We start from the raw sequence: 15,681 nt of genomic DNA, 5'->3' as shown, positions 1-15,681 counted from the left end.
TATTCTAATATTTTATCTATCATTCATCATTGTCAGAAAGAGTAATCATCCACCCCATTCAATATTGGGTGAATCATTCTCCATATTTACTTTACTGTCATTTCTTGCTATTTATTTTCGGATATCCTTAATGATCTTGAAACATCGAATACACACTGCATTTAATTTTCTTTCAAAATTGCTATACATTGTTCATATTAATCGATTATAGATGTGAAGTTATTATCATTAACTAGGTTTAACCCCTCATTATATAAAATTAATTAGTTTAATCAAAGATTTATATTTTTTGGTCAAACAGTGTCTAGTTAGATCCTTGGATAAAAGAGATCTATCCATTTTAGTAACCCTTTCCATTACTGATCTAGTTGCTCTTGCTATCTAACTCGCCACATTATTATATGATTTTTTATCGATTTTAAAAAGTTAATTTTTCCAATTTTTCTCAAGCAAACTTTATAAATTTTATTACTTTTAGAAATAGTCTTGTCAATCTTCGCTAAATAGATTGTTCGATAAATTAATCAAGGTGCTCACAAATTAACACTGAATTATTAAAGGGTTTGGTAAATGAATAAAATTTCTCCACCTATAATCGAAGTCTTCGAGTTTGAACAATAAGAATTGAGAAAATCTTGAGATGGAGTAACAACTCCTATAACGGATAAAAAAATCCATCATGACACAAAACAACATAAAAAGTGACAAGTACTCTCAACTCTGAATAACGCCCATAATGGTCTTTTCGATACTTGGAGTGTCTTCTCTTGTCATCTTATTTCTTACATGCGTATGGGCACCCACACATAGACAAATGTTGCATTTAATTCGGTAGGATATTCATTGCACCTTTTTTTCGCTTTCAAAGTTCCAATCTTTTTGGCATCACGAGATTCTCTTCCATTCACATAAAGTGATTGGTCACCTTTACACTAGGAGATTCCCATGAATCTTCCTTTGCTTTGTACGCGTCTATCTTTTATTGTTCATCCTCCTATCTTTTTCACGCTCTAAGTCCTTTTGATTTTTTTCTTTTTTTACAACTATAGTGTTTGAGTCCATCAAAATTTAGATAGATACGAAGAAATTTTTTAATCCTTTTGTAAAAAGAAGTTTCTCTTAATTTCTCCTTCAAAAGGAATTTTAAGTATGGGTTGTAATTAGAGGTATATATTGACCGGGTTTGTTATGTTTTATCAAAATCAAACCAACTATATCGGTTTGGATTGGTTTTCCGGATTTTATCGGGTTTTTTGGTTACGTGAATATTATTTCAATATTACTTTGTTAAAATTATCGATAAAGTTTTGATAAGTGAACATATGTTTAGTCAAAGGTAAGAAAATTGACAAATATTTGATCTATTAAAATATTATAATGGGAGAATTTTTTTAGTAATATATGTCAGTTATTTTCTTAGTCGTCTAACAATAATTTTTTGTTAATGTACGCTTTCAAGGTTAGTCGAATTTAATCATTAAATATAAAAATCAACATGATACCTAAATAATGATATATTTATTTAATTTTGAATTATCGATATATCATTTCAAATTCGAAAAAGATAAAAGAAATCTTGACATATGAAAATGGAAAAAACAAAGAGATGATTGACTCATTTCAATAATACTTGATAAAAAAATGATACAACCCATTATTTAAAGTAAATAAAAAAATGTACTTCATAGTTCTATTAAATATTATATCCAATAAGAGAATCCCAAATATTTTTATCTTTTTTAAAGAAAATTGAATATAAAGTCTTAAAAGTATATATAAAAATTATCTATTTTTTTGTCGTTTAGTTAGGATTTTTTTACTCAATACCAAACCAAATCAAACCACACCTAATCGGGTTTTAAATTAGTTTGGTTTAACTTTTCGGTTTGGTGCGTTTTCCGTTCGGTTTGAACACCCCTAGTTGTAATCAGGGGCGGACCTACATTAGGAATATCGGGGTCACCGGAACCCATTGACGTCGAAAAAATCAGTGTACATATATTTTATGTATATAAGTGTATACATCAAGGACCCCCTAAATATTTTACTGGTGCCCCCAAAATCAAAAAATGGCCGCATGGCAGAGTTGGTTAAGTTTAGTGCTGAAGCCGCCTGCCCGCCCCTGTTGGCTTGGGATAGAAACCATCTTTATCATTTTAGTAGATTTTCCTTTCCGTAACTGATTCAATGATTGTTTTTACTTCGTAGTCAATTGTTTTCTTTTTTTAATTTCAACTTTTTATAATTCAATTATCATTTAATACTTGTACATAATAATCAACTTAATTAATGTTATTTTTTTTCAAGTCCCTCCCTCAAACCAAAAACTTCAAACTCATATCTCTGTGTTTACTCTAAAATCCGAGTAACAATTAAATTTGTATTGTAGTTTTAAAGATATGTGATTTAATCCAATACTACCTGATAAACAAAGAATCAAGTGTATAAATTAAAGTGTAAGGTAGTCAAACCAGTGTGTAAGCAAGTCTCGACCTCGAGCTAAGGCAACCTCGAGGTAAGTGAGTAAGAACAATAAAATGATAATAAGGTGTTTCAAATGAACAGTAAGCAAGAAAGTGATGTATGTATATTCTCTTGTCAATGATTCATGCGTTACAAATGATTTGGATCCTTTTTATATAGTAGGGGAATCCTAAATAAGGTACACTTCTAATTACAGTAGGGAGTCTTTTTGTACAATTATCTAACCGCCTAGTACAAATCCGTTCTGCAATTTACGCCGTGATCTTAGGGCCATCGCGGGAATCTCGCTCTTTCTGTTATAAAACTATAACGATATTATCTCGAGGTTGATCGTACTCGGCCTTGGTGTTCATCGAGCACTTCGATCTTCGAGTCTTGTATCCTGCCATCGGACTCGATCCCGGTCCACATTGAACTTGTCCTCGACGCGACCCCTCGAGCCTACAAAATCGGGCACACCTGATTTTGACCGTATACACTTTGCAAATAAAAAATTACAAACGCTTCTCTCTCTCTTCAACAAGGTTGCAATATCTATTGATTCCGGCAAACGACGACTGAGAATTTTTCTTTGTCATAAGTTATCATAATCGTTAAGTTTGTAAAGAGTTGCATACCGAAATTTGTCGCCAATAATTGATATATTTAAAGATAGTGTGTCCCCGTTGCACTTAAATCCTGGGTCCGCCTCTGGTTGTAATAGAAACAATATATCAAATGTCATGGGATTGATTTTGTTTATTAATATTGGTACTAACTAAACTTAATTTTAGTTTTACTCTTTTTTTTAAATATTTTTGATGTAATAAAAAAAGAAATTTTAGTTATACCAATGTTGGATGACTGGTAGAATTACTTCCGATTTTTGCAGTGAAAACCATTTGAATCATTTTTTTTTTTTTTTTGGAGCTAAAAACCATTTGAAACATGAATGTCAAATAGCTAACATACTCACATAGCTCTTATTTTGAAATAAAAAAAATCTTACTTTGTTTGTCTTTTTCAGAAGCTAAATGATTCATATATCTGTATACGTAGTTATTAACTCATTTTCTTCTAAAAAGGATGGTCCAACATCTAATTTTTATTGAATTTTTTCTTATTTTTTGTTTTAAAATCCGTTGATCAAAATTTTCCAATTAACTTACGATGTGTTTTGAGACTTAAAATAAAACAATTACGTATGAAATGTGATCTACTTCTGTTTTTCATCAAATTGTATAGCTACTGCCAAGAACAACTAAATCACCTGCAGAACCTAAATTAAAACTGTCCTCTTCTCTCAAAAATTGCATTTCCAATTGTTAGAAACTTTAAGGGCTTGTTTGGTGGGAGCGATAAGGAATAATTTATCTCGAGATTAAATTTAAGATGAGTTTATCCTACGTTTGTGATAAAATCGCGGTATAACTAATTCGTAGTTATCGCTGGATTGTAGTATTTTTTATCCCTATGGGAGAGTGGGATAATAATTTCGGGATAACTAATCTCGGGATAATTAATCATGGGATAACTCTTTTCCCAAGGTCGTTTGATAGGATGTAGTTTAAGAATAGTACTGAATAATGCGTATTAGTAATGTTGAGATTAGTAATGTTGTCATAGTTATGCTAAGATTATTCCTTATTGATTATTTGGTTTGATGTATTAAAGGTTTTGAAAGGGCAGTTCTGTCTTTATACATGTTTAATCATGTATTAAAAATTATGGTATCACTAATGCAATGATTTACTAAGTATAAAAATAGTGCTGAATAAGGTGTATAATTAATATATAGGTTGAGAAATACTACTATCAAACAAGGAATTAATAATACCAAAACTAATACATTTGCAACTTGGACATTAATTTATGTGAAATTGCTTTAACTAAACACTTTTTTAGTTTACATCCTCTTAACTTGGACACATTTGCAGTCCTTTTCAATGAAATCACAATAACCAAAAAGTACAAAAAAAAAGAGGACGGAGAAAAAACCAAAACGACAAAAAATGAAAGAAGAAAAAGTAAATTCGTAAACAATGATGTTAATAAAATTTTGAAAATTCTCAAGAATATAAATAAACGTTTTTTTATAGCAGTAATATTAGAACAAGCTGAACTATTTCACCAGTACCGCACATACTGATAAAATAATTATACTCTGAAAGACTTTAGCAAATGAGAACTAATAGCTAACTCCAAACTCCCATTTGGTCATAAATTTTGGCTTTATTTTATATAAAAAAAAATTAAAAGCATTGCTTGTTTATGAAATACGATTATATTTTGGGAAAAAAAACTTTAAAAATTATCAAGTTTCTAAAAATTGGTTTAGGATAGTTTTTGAATTTTCGGCTCACAAAACTTTAAATCTTTTTTTCAAATAAGGTGCATGTCCAAACACAATTTTAATTTTCGAAACACAATTTTAAAAATATTTTTAAAATTTCAACCAAATTTATGTCCAAACAATAGCTAAGAAAGTCAATTAAACAAGAGAAGTCAAGTTTGACGGTTCTACAATAATGTTCAAGACTTGAATAAAGAGGAAATATATATGTACATTGGGAATAATGTAGAAATAATAAACACAGTCCATGTTCCCATTATCTTCAATGACAACCACCCATATACCCTCAAAAAACCCAACCTTCCTTTTTTTCTTTTTCTTTTTTCTCACTTACACATCTAATTTAATTTTCTAAAATAAATAGACCATTGAAAAAGAAATAATAGAAAGTTCAAAGTAAACATAGGGAAATTTAAAAGATATTTTTCTAACTTGAGCTTGTTGGTTCAATTCTTCTCATTTGCGTTCCATGTTTGAGATCTTCATCATGGTAATAAGCAAATCCACCATGTCGGGTCAGATCCATACCCGCCATCTCATCCTCCGAAGAGATCCGAAGAAGCTTGAACTTATGAAGAATATAGAAAAGTGGACCCATTGTAGCAGTAACCCACCCGAATATCACAAGAATCTGGATTATATGTGCCCCAAGTAGTTTTCCTCCACCACCCATGAATAACCCGTGTGGCCGACCCGGTTTACCCGGGTAAACTTGATCCACATAACTCCCCTTAGCAAATAAGGCAGTGAAAATTATTCCCCATGCACCACAACCACCATGGAGTTGTGCTGCTTCAAGTGGATCATCATACTTAAATATCTCCGCCAACTTGTTACAACCGATTAAAACTAAAGCAGCTATGAAGCCACAAATGATCGCGGCCCATGGCTCTACCACGGAGCACCCGGCCGTGATTGCTGCAAATCCGCCTAATAGTCCGTTACACACATCCGTCACGTTCCAATGACCCGAAAGAATCCTCTTACCGAAGAGAGTGGTTAGGGCCGCGGTGCAACCCGCTAAGGTGGTGGTCACCGCGGTACGTCCCACAGCACTCCATTGACCATAATACCCTCCACTTGTACCATAAGTAACTAGAATCTTATTAAAGGATCCCGGGTTAAACCCGTACCATCCGAACCACAACAAAAAGGTACCTAAAACCACAAGCGAAGCGCTATGTCCACGGAGCGCAACGGACCGGCCCGCATGATCGAACCGTCCAATTCTCGGACCTTCAATTAAAGCACCATAAAACCCCGCTATCCCACCTACCATATGAACAACACCCGACCCGGCAAAGTCAATAACACCAGACCCGAATAATAAATTTGAATTAGTCGGGCTGGCCCACCCATCTGGGGCCCAAAACCAATGGGAAACAACTGGGTAAACAAAGCCGGTAAGAAAAGAAGAGTAAATCAAATAAGCCACAAACTGAGTCCTCTCGGCTATAGAACCGCTAGTAATTCCAGCGGCGGCTATAGCAAAAGCCCATTGATACAGAAAATTACTGTAATCAAAAGAACTAGAAGGGATCTCTTTAAGCCCAAAGAAGTGACGCCCTATGAAGCCGTTAGACGGCCCGCCCCAAGCGAAAGCGAAGCCGAAGAGGTAGTAAAAAAGCCCACCAGCCGCGGCGTCAAGAACATTAGTAAGCATAATGTTCATAGTATTCTTCGCGCGAACAGAGCCCGCGCAAAGCATAGCGAAGCCGAGCTGCATGGAAAAAACAAGGTAAGCCGAGAAGAGGAGATAAGTCGAGTCGATAGCGTATCCGGTATCAACAAACTTGTTAGACACATCGGAAAATTGGCTACATATGTAAGTGGCGGCGGCTACGGCATCGGTGGTGTTGGGTCCGAGGAATGGAGCCAGTTGGTTAACTTCACAAGCCATGATGGCTCGTTATTTCTGGGGTGGGGTGGGGTGGGGGTGAGAGGGGGGTGGGGGTTAAGGAAGAAGAAGGTGGAGAAATTCAAGGGAATCTTGTTGATAAATTGAAGGTGGTGATAGCCTATTAGGAGACTGTTTTATAGAGAAACTCGAAAGAGAAATTTGACCTTTCTTTTGGAGTGTTTTTTGGGTATTTTTAGTTGGAATTTTATTAATTAATTAATGATCTAATAACAGAAATAATTTAATGTGTGGTTTAATAGTGACGATGGTACCGTGTGATACCAACTGTCAGTGAATAATGGGTACGTGAAGATGGTAAAAATAGTAAATTCTAGAACTCCATAAATGTCATAAATAAATTTTCAAATTTAGAATGGCACAGAAGATTTACTCGCCTAAATTTTTGTTACCGTTTGAAATACTGAATCTCAATATTTTGAAGTATTGATAAAATATTAAAATTTTGTTTAACAGCTTGTTTGATGGTGGTTACCTGTTTTATTATATGGTATTGTTACTTTAAATTAATTTTTATTTTGATTGATATGTAAATTTTGTTGCATCGTATCGTTAAATTTATCATTATGTGACGATAAGAAATGTCACTTAATGGAACGGCCGATTTGGTATGCTTGCATTGTTACCTTTTTTTCCTCATCTTGCCCTTCCTTATTAATAAATAATCTTATTTTATCGTTTATCCTATACCTCGTACCTTATTTTTTTCTTTACAATATTATAAGTTTGTTCTTCGTATTATTGGTGCAAGACATCATAAAAACATACAATCAATCCAAATATTGTATACATCAAAAGAATATGGTATAATACAATACAATATTATACGATACATTATGAAACGATACATAACAATCATCCAACCAAACTACAAAGAGTATATTAAAAAATATGGCATAATAATTTTGAGTCACATAATCATTAATTTTTTCCAAGAGAAATAAATATCCCTTTCATATATTTAATTTTTCAAATCTTTTTCTCATTTTTATCTCAACTTCAAATACTCTTTTTACTTTTCAAGGCAGAACTAATTTAACAATGAGGTATCTACTACGGAGTAGTTTTTCCCTTCAAATTTCCAGTTAAAAACTGCATGTTTTCTCTCCTTTTTTCTTTCAATTGCTTTTCAACTTTATTTAGCAATTAACTCAAATATCACTCTAAAATCTCTATTTAAGAAATTCTATTATCATAGTAGTTTTTCCATATATTACTAGAAACTAGAAAATTGAACTCACAATCTTTATTCATGTTTTGTTACTCAGATTGTAACTAATTACTTGCGTGAGAATATTTTATCTTTTCTCTGACATGGAACTCAACAAAAGTGACTGTGAAAGAGAGATTTATGGAGTGAAGCAAGCTTCCAAATCCTTTTTCACTTATGCCAATACCATATTATTTATTTATATTTTTCATCGTCCGCTATCTATTTGGGGTTTGATATCAGAACTTCTTTTTATATTTGGAATTTGAACTCGAAAATTCTAATTAAAAATGAAATTTTTTTTATCACTTTATCGCAATCTTTGGTGGTCTTAACATTGTAGTGTTCTTAAAAAGGATTTCATAACGAATAAAGTTTCTCTACCATTAGCTCATTCGTTTTATTTTCATTTCCTATAATTTATAATATAAACATATCATTTCCAAATTTTGTTCTATAAACGGATAAGCTTTGACATTAACAAATTATTACATTTTTGACAATATTAAATGAATTTACATACTTTCAAGACCATGACAACTGCATGATTTATCTTTTTCGTAGTTGTTTTATAAAAAATCTAATAATGATATAATAAAGACTTAACATGAATACCGTGCAAATTGTAGACCATCGGACAATAATTTATCAATACTGCCTTTTGCTTTTTTGGTTTTTGCATTTTGGAGAAAGTAGTGTCCCAACGATTAAAAAAAATGGTTAAGGGGGGAATATTATATATGGCTAGATAACCAAAGGTAATACAGGAGAGTCATTGCTAGGGTATTGTAGTACTCCTATAGTAGTAATGTTATGCAAGATTGTGTCTAATATTACAATCCACAAAAGTTCTAACCAATTCAGTTCCTAGGATATCTGCCAAAAATATATCATTGACAAACATCGGAGAAACTGATAGTATCCTAGACTTGTTCAAAAAGACTTCTTTTGTTGCTTCCTTGGCCAATACATCAACTACTCTATTCTGCTCCCTATAGGTATGCTTCACTACCACCCTGTCCATCCTGTGAATTAGTGACCTGCATTCACAAATTAAGGGGTCACAAATAAGGCTTCCTTTTGTTAGCATATTGATAATTTCAGAGGAGTCCGTATTGATCTCCAGAGGAGCCAAGTTATTTTGTTCCGTGAGTTGTAGTCCCCTTATGAGTGCCTGTAGTTCTGCCATAGTATTTGTTGTGTGAGGGATGTTATCCATGTACTCTATTATCTAGTCTCCATTGTGATTTCTAAATACCCCCTCCTAATCCTCTTATCCCTGGATTCTCTTTTACTGCTTCATCCGTGTTTAGCTTGTAGAAGCCTCTTCTTGGGGGCTCCCATTTTATTACAATTTGATGTGTTATTTTGCTGGAGCCATTTGTTGTAAGCACAAAGTATTCAGTAGCTTTGGAGATTGTGTTTGTGGAGTTGATGTATTCTTTTTTTTTATTGAATAAATTGTTATTTCTTGTTAGCCAGATGTGCTAGAAGCAGAAGGGAATGAGGTTGTCCCATAGGGTATTGCTATTGAAAGGCACATTTCTGATAGAGTTCCATGTTGATGGCCACTGATGGTCATTGAATGCTGGAGTTTATTGTGTACTGTCACTTGTAGATTTGGACAGTATTTTCATTCTAGAAGTGGATAGCATTAGGGCATTCAAAGAAGATATGATCACAGTTCATCCCAATTCTATGGAGGTAGCTCTTAGTGGGAAGTCTCTTATGGGTGAGGAGCCAAATGAAATTCTTAATTTTGTTGGGAGCTTGTAGTTTTCAGACCCATTTGAAGGAGCCTTCCTCACTAGAATGAAGGCTGGTGTCACTCTTGCTTAGGAAGGAGTAAGCAGAAATATTTGTGAATTGGCCATTCGGAGTCAAGAGCTGGGGAAATGAACACTGAGTTTAACAGATTCAGGATACTTGGAGGAAGAGCAATAGACAAAGAGGATGTGTCCCAAGTTCCTATGTTGTGGATTGAGCTAACTATAGCATTGAGGTCATTTTGTTTTAAAGGACCCTCAATCAACTGTCTAATTGATGGCTGATTGGGGATCCATATATCACTTAAGAAGCTGACCTTGTTCCCCTTGTGAACTACCCATCTGTTTGCTTTGCAGCATGTATCCCAGCCCCTTAGGATGCACTATCAGGTTGTTGATTTTGGATGTCTATGATATCTAGAGGCTCTAAGTATCTTAGCATTGTTGGATATGTCATATTGCTTATAGATTAGAACTCTTGCGCATAGACTGTTGGTAGTTTTGTAAGTCCTACAGGCAAGATTTGTAAGAGAAGCGTTGTTCTTAAGATTAGCCTTTTGGAGTCCTAGACCTCCATCAGCCTTGCTCTTTATGACCACCTCCCACTTGATTAGGTGGAGCTTTTTCTTTTCAAGAGTGGTGCCCCAAAGAAAGTTCTTTTGAATTTTGTCAATCTGTTTAGTAACTTTAGTGGGCAGGTTGATGTACTGCATGACATGGCTAGGAATGTTGTTTAAAGAGGTTTTGGCCAGCACAGTTCTGCCAGCCATGTTTAGGCAGCTTATTTTCCAACCAGCCAGCTTGGATTGCATGTTATCAATGATGAATTGAAAGTCTGCATTGATTTGCTTTTTATGGTAAATGGGGAAACCAAGGTATTTTCCAAAGGAGGTGGTGTGTTGGATGGACAGAGAGTTGGTGAGATTCTGTATGGAGTCCTGTGTAGTGTTTGATGAAAACAGGACCCTTGGCTTTGCAAGATTTATTTTCTGACCTGATTGTTCATTGAAATTCTGCATAATGGAAAGTATAGTGTTACAGTTCCTGTCATTAGCTTTAGCAAAGAGGGTTAGGTCATCTGTGAAGAAAAGATTGGATATTTTTGGACCAGATCTGCTTATACTTATGGATTGCCACTGATTATCCAGAACAGCCTCGTCACTTGATCTTGATAATCTTTTCATACACACATTATGAAGAGGTAGGGAGACATTGGGTCTCCCTGACTGATACCTCTTGAAGGTTTGAAGAGTTCAGTTTTCCCACCATTGACAAAAATGGAGATGGAGGAGGAGCTGATGCATGACATAATGAGTTTGGATAAACCTTGGGGGAAGTTGAAAGCAGAAATGGTGTCTAATAAAGGACTATTCCAGCCTGTCAAAAGCCTTTTATAGATCAATTTTGAGGTTCATATTGCCATGCTTCCCTTTCATTTTTCTAAAGTGAGTGATGCACTCTAGGAAAATGATGGCATTATCATAGGCTCTCATATTGGAAAGGAAACTGGCTTGGCTTGGCCCAATGATGTGAGACAAGATAGGATTTATTCTGTTCACTATGATTTTAGTGACGGACTTGTATATTGTGTTACATAGTTCAATTGGCGTAAAACATTTTAACATTGAAGCTTGGGGACATTTTGGGATTAGGCACAATAGAGTCTGGTTCATAGTGTCATCCATAGTACTTGAAGAGAAGCATTTTTTACAGAAGTTTATGATAGAGTCACCAATTATGTCCCAGTATTTTTGGTAGAAGAAGGGGTGGAGGCCATCAGGGCCAGGAGATTTAAAGGGTTTGTGGGAGAAGACTGCCCTTTTTATCTCACTCAATTCAAGGGGTCTATCTAAGAAAGCTTTTTGGGCTTCAGACAGAATGGGGGACATAGTGGAGTGGTTGTTGAAAGCCCTAGGGGCTCGGGAGTGGGATGTGGTATATAGATCAATGAAGAAGTCCAATATGGCTGCTTAGATATCCTTCTGTTCATGGAGCCAGTTTCCGTTCCTTCTTCTTCTTCTTCTTCTTCTTCTTCTATTGAGGGTGGAAGTGTAGAAGAATCTAGTGCTAGCATCACCCTCATTGAGCCAGTTAATCCTAGATTTGAGCTTCCAGAAATCCTCTTCATTTTTTAGGATTAAGTTAAGCTCAGTAATCAAATTAGTCTCAAGATATAGAAGGTAACTACTGAACTGGTAATTAGGAGATCTCTGGATTCCAGAAATTTTAGCTAGGATTCTTCTCTTTTGGTGGAAGATGTTTCCAAATGTTTCCCGATTCCACTTGGTGATCATTATTTTGAAGGAATCAGTGGATTGGATGATGTTGGAATGATCTGGAATGCCCTATTGATGATATTAGGAAAGGATGGGTGGCTAGCCCACATTGACTCAAACCTGAAAGGCCTTGGTAGGTTATTGTTTGGAGATCCTACCAAATTAATTTGAAGAGGGAAATGGTTTGAGTGGGTCCTAGGGAGGTGCAGTACGGTTGCCTCAGGGTACTGCTGAATCCAGCCTTCATTAGCGAAACATCTATCTATTCTTTCCAAAATTAGCGAGGCTATACTACCGTACCTTTTATTAGACCAAGTATATTTACTCCCTTTGTAGCCTAGGTCTAAAAGTTTTCACTCATTTATACAGTGCCAGAATAGATTGTTGCGGCTAAGGGTTATGGGGTTGCCCCCAAATTTATCCCTGGATTTTAAGACTTCATTGAAGTCTCCTCCTACAAACCAGTTGGTTGTGAGATTCTTTGATATTGTTATTATGTTTTCCCATAGAAGCTTCTTATTAGCTAAAATATTACTAGCGTAGATAGCAGAGAAGAGCCATGGAGGGTGGTTAGGACTTACCTTTACCATTGTATGGATGCCTTGAGGGGTGGTGGCCACCTCTTCAACAACCACATACTCTTCTTTCCATATGAACACTATTCCCCCAGAGAGACCTACTGCCGGTGACTGGATGATCATATCAAATTGGAGCTCTTATGCCAACTTCTGGTGGTCTGCCATCTTAGTTTCAAGCAGAACGAGCATGGTTGGCCTGTGCATCTTCACCATTTCTAAACAGTGCCTCTTGAAATCGGCATTGTTCCCACCCCTAACATTCTATATAATGTAATTCACCAGAGGGGTTGGTGAGGTCCCTCTTAAAGGTTCCTTGGTCCTTGCAGACACTTTGTTGGAGGTGAGGGGGATTTCCTCTTGAGACTCAGTACTGGGGTCAGATTCAGCAGGGGCTTGATGGGACCGTGGGTTTGGAAAGAGACCAGACTCATTCCACACTTGACCATCGATCTGGGATAAAGAACAACTATCATCTCGCTGGTTTCGGTGTTGAACTCTATCGCTCTCACTAAGTCCAGAAGAAGCGAGTCCATTCGTGGTGGGGCATAGGTTGCTCCCTTTTCCTTTGGCGTGCTTTTCTTTTTGAGGATTTCTAGGGCCTTGGAGATTCCCTTTTTGATGTTGTAGAGAGGGGTGAAGTGCTCTTCTCTCTTGGTGCAGATGATGATGGCATTTGTTGAGTTTGGTGGTCGATCATTACGAAGACCGCCTCTGCCGATGGATCCTCACTCATCAGATCTGGGAAGAATGGTAGGGTTTGGAAGCTCTGAAACATCTGATTGTTGAGTGTTTGGGGGTCGGTTATTGGTGAGTTGATGTCTCTATTGGCCATCGACTGTCATAGGAGAGGCCCAAAGGCTGCTAGGGCTTTGCTCAACGCTTCCACTGTGACTCTCGCTAGGTGAGCTGGATTTTGTACAATCAAGGTCACCTTCTGATTGCCCAGGGTGAAATTGTAGGAGAGGCCCTGGCCCTGAAGAGCTACCTCCAACCAAGAAGTCGGTTGGTGGTTTGGTGGTGGCGATAGGGAGGTATGATAGTTGGTGACAGATCTTTTTCATTTTTGTATTTCTTGGCATTACTACTTTGGGTAATGGAAGGGGTTATCTTAAGGGACTAGGGTTCCATCAGTACTCCCTTCAGTGTCAAATCTCGGTCAGTGGAGGGGTTACTGGTAATCGGAACTAGGGGTGGATTGGACATTAATTGTGGATCTATTGGAATTGACGGTTTGAGTCTTTTCATATGGAATCGAAAGGGGTACCAGATAGGGCACTTGATTGTTGGTGGCGACTGTTGACATTTTCCCATTAGAGATTGTTTTAGAGGGATTGGTAGGGGAAGCGTAGGTGAGTGTATTTGGGGGATTAGATGCGCTGACAATTTCCGTTTGGGAGTGGTACCCATTTGGAGAAGAGAGATCGGCCCCAATGGGTATCTCTCTAACTTTGAGGTGAGATACCTCGGAAGTTGGGCTCAAAGTGGCACCTTGAACGAGGAGTTCATAATTGGGGTCAGTGGAGTCATTAGGCCCCGGCCCCGCCTTCCGTTTGGTGCTTGTACTGGGCTAGGCCCGTGTACTGGGTTGTGACCGATGTTGGGTCAGCTGTTGTGGCTTGGTGGGGCTTGCGTTGTTTATTGGTCCGTTGGGCCTTTTTTGGGAATTTTGGGAGGGCTTGACTTTTTTTGAATTGTAACGCAGAGATTGAGTTTGAACGAATTTACCTGAGTTAGCATTGAACAAATTTACCTGTATATGATTCAGTTGTGTTTCCTGTGTTTCTTGAGTTGTTTTGGGTGTGGAGGACCGGTAATTGCAACCTACTGCAATATTCCCAATTCTGTCGCAAGAGGTGCATAGAGTCCCTTCTCCTTCATAGATCAATGCCTTTTTATGGTCTCCTATTATGACCTATGTTTCCACTGGGGTTTTCAGTGGCACTTGAATACAAATACGGGCATATCGTCCCCTGAGAGTAGAGGAAGTGCATTGATCGATATTTAATAGTTTGCCCAGCTTCCTTCCAACCTTTTCTAGGATATCCTTATTGTAGAATTCTGTTGGTAATTATGGTGGCTGGATCCATATGGCAGTAGAAGTAAGGGTAGCCTCTTGAGGAACGAATTTTGGTTCCCATTTCCGCACAGACAAGAAATTCTCTGAGATGAACCAAGGTCCAAGGTGGAATGCCTTAACCATACTCTCTTCTAAATTAAATTTGACTATGTAGAAGTCTCATCCTAGGTCAATCAAAATTAACTGTTCGGATGGCTTTCATAGTTCAATTAGTTTAGACCGAAGGAAATGGTATGGCATCTTTCACTTAAAGACCTTGATGATTACAGAGTAACGCCATGGAAGGTAGAGGCGCTTCTTATCATCCTCATTGAGCCCTCTATGTGTTTCTCTTTATCGAGATCTGAATTTGGATGGGAGTCATCTTCGTAGTAATCAGTTTGATGGCTCTCCGGTTTGTCCAAGAGCATTTCCTTATAAGAGTGGATTGATTGGATTAATTCTACATCCATTTGGTTGTGCTTATCCGGAGGTTCCGGTGCGATATGTGATTTGGTTAATGATGGATCCATGTTTGGAAAATACTGTTTCAAGAAGGGGGAGAAAAATTCTTCTTCTTTCACCAACGTTAAAATTTTAGTCCATCATGTGTTTAACATGCCAAATATTTAATTTTAACAATCACAAATTAAAAAAAAAAATATGCTGTTAATTAACTTTATTTGGATGATATAATATACTACTATTTAACTATATCTGGATTATAAAAAATTTCTTTTTGAAAGCCATTGCAAGTGTTGTCCTCTTAAGACTTGCTTTTCGGAGGAGAATATGCAAAAAAGTTCCAGTTGACCAAAACTCTAAAATAATTCCAAAGTTTCCAATGAAAGTTATGATTTTCTTTCTTCCGTACAAATTGGAGTATGGAAAATACCACCCAAGAAAAACTATAATATCCCATTTATCTCTATCTTTCTTTCTTTTTCTTCTCTTTTTCCTTTTTTGGGTCCTTTACGGTGGGTTTCAATTTTTTTTTTATAATAAATAAATTCAAGGGCTTTTAAGTTTAATCTTAAATTTAATTAATCCGTCGTGAATGC

At 36.4% G+C, this 15,681-nt stretch overlaps 1 protein-coding gene across 1 annotated transcript; it reads right to left on the bottom strand.

The window, feature by feature from the left end:
• Positions 1 to 4,973: 4,973 nt before the first annotated feature.
• On the bottom strand, positions 4,974 to 6,842 carry LOC107776942 (ammonium transporter 1 member 1). Its single transcript, XM_016596896.2, has one exon. It carries the CDS (start codon positions 6,714 to 6,716, stop codon positions 5,244 to 5,246), a length of 1,473 nt encoding a protein of 490 aa, XP_016452382.2. The 5' UTR covers positions 6,717 to 6,842; the 3' UTR covers positions 4,974 to 5,243.
• Between the last annotated feature and the right edge of the window lie 8,839 nt (positions 6,843 to 15,681).

The sequence above is a fragment of the Nicotiana tabacum genome, chromosome 7 (assembly GCF_000715075.1).
Source record: "Nicotiana tabacum cultivar K326 chromosome 7, ASM71507v2, whole genome shotgun sequence".
Lineage (NCBI taxonomy): Eukaryota > Viridiplantae > Streptophyta > Magnoliopsida > Solanales > Solanaceae > Nicotiana > Nicotiana tabacum.
This window is presented reverse-complemented; position numbering and strand designations above follow the sequence as displayed.

What these genes read in the sequence shown, in the direction of transcription:
- LOC107776942 (XM_016596896.2), bottom strand. Translation starts at nt 6,716, where the DNA reads ATGGCTTGTGAAGTTAACCAACTGGCTCCATTCCTCGGACCCAACACC.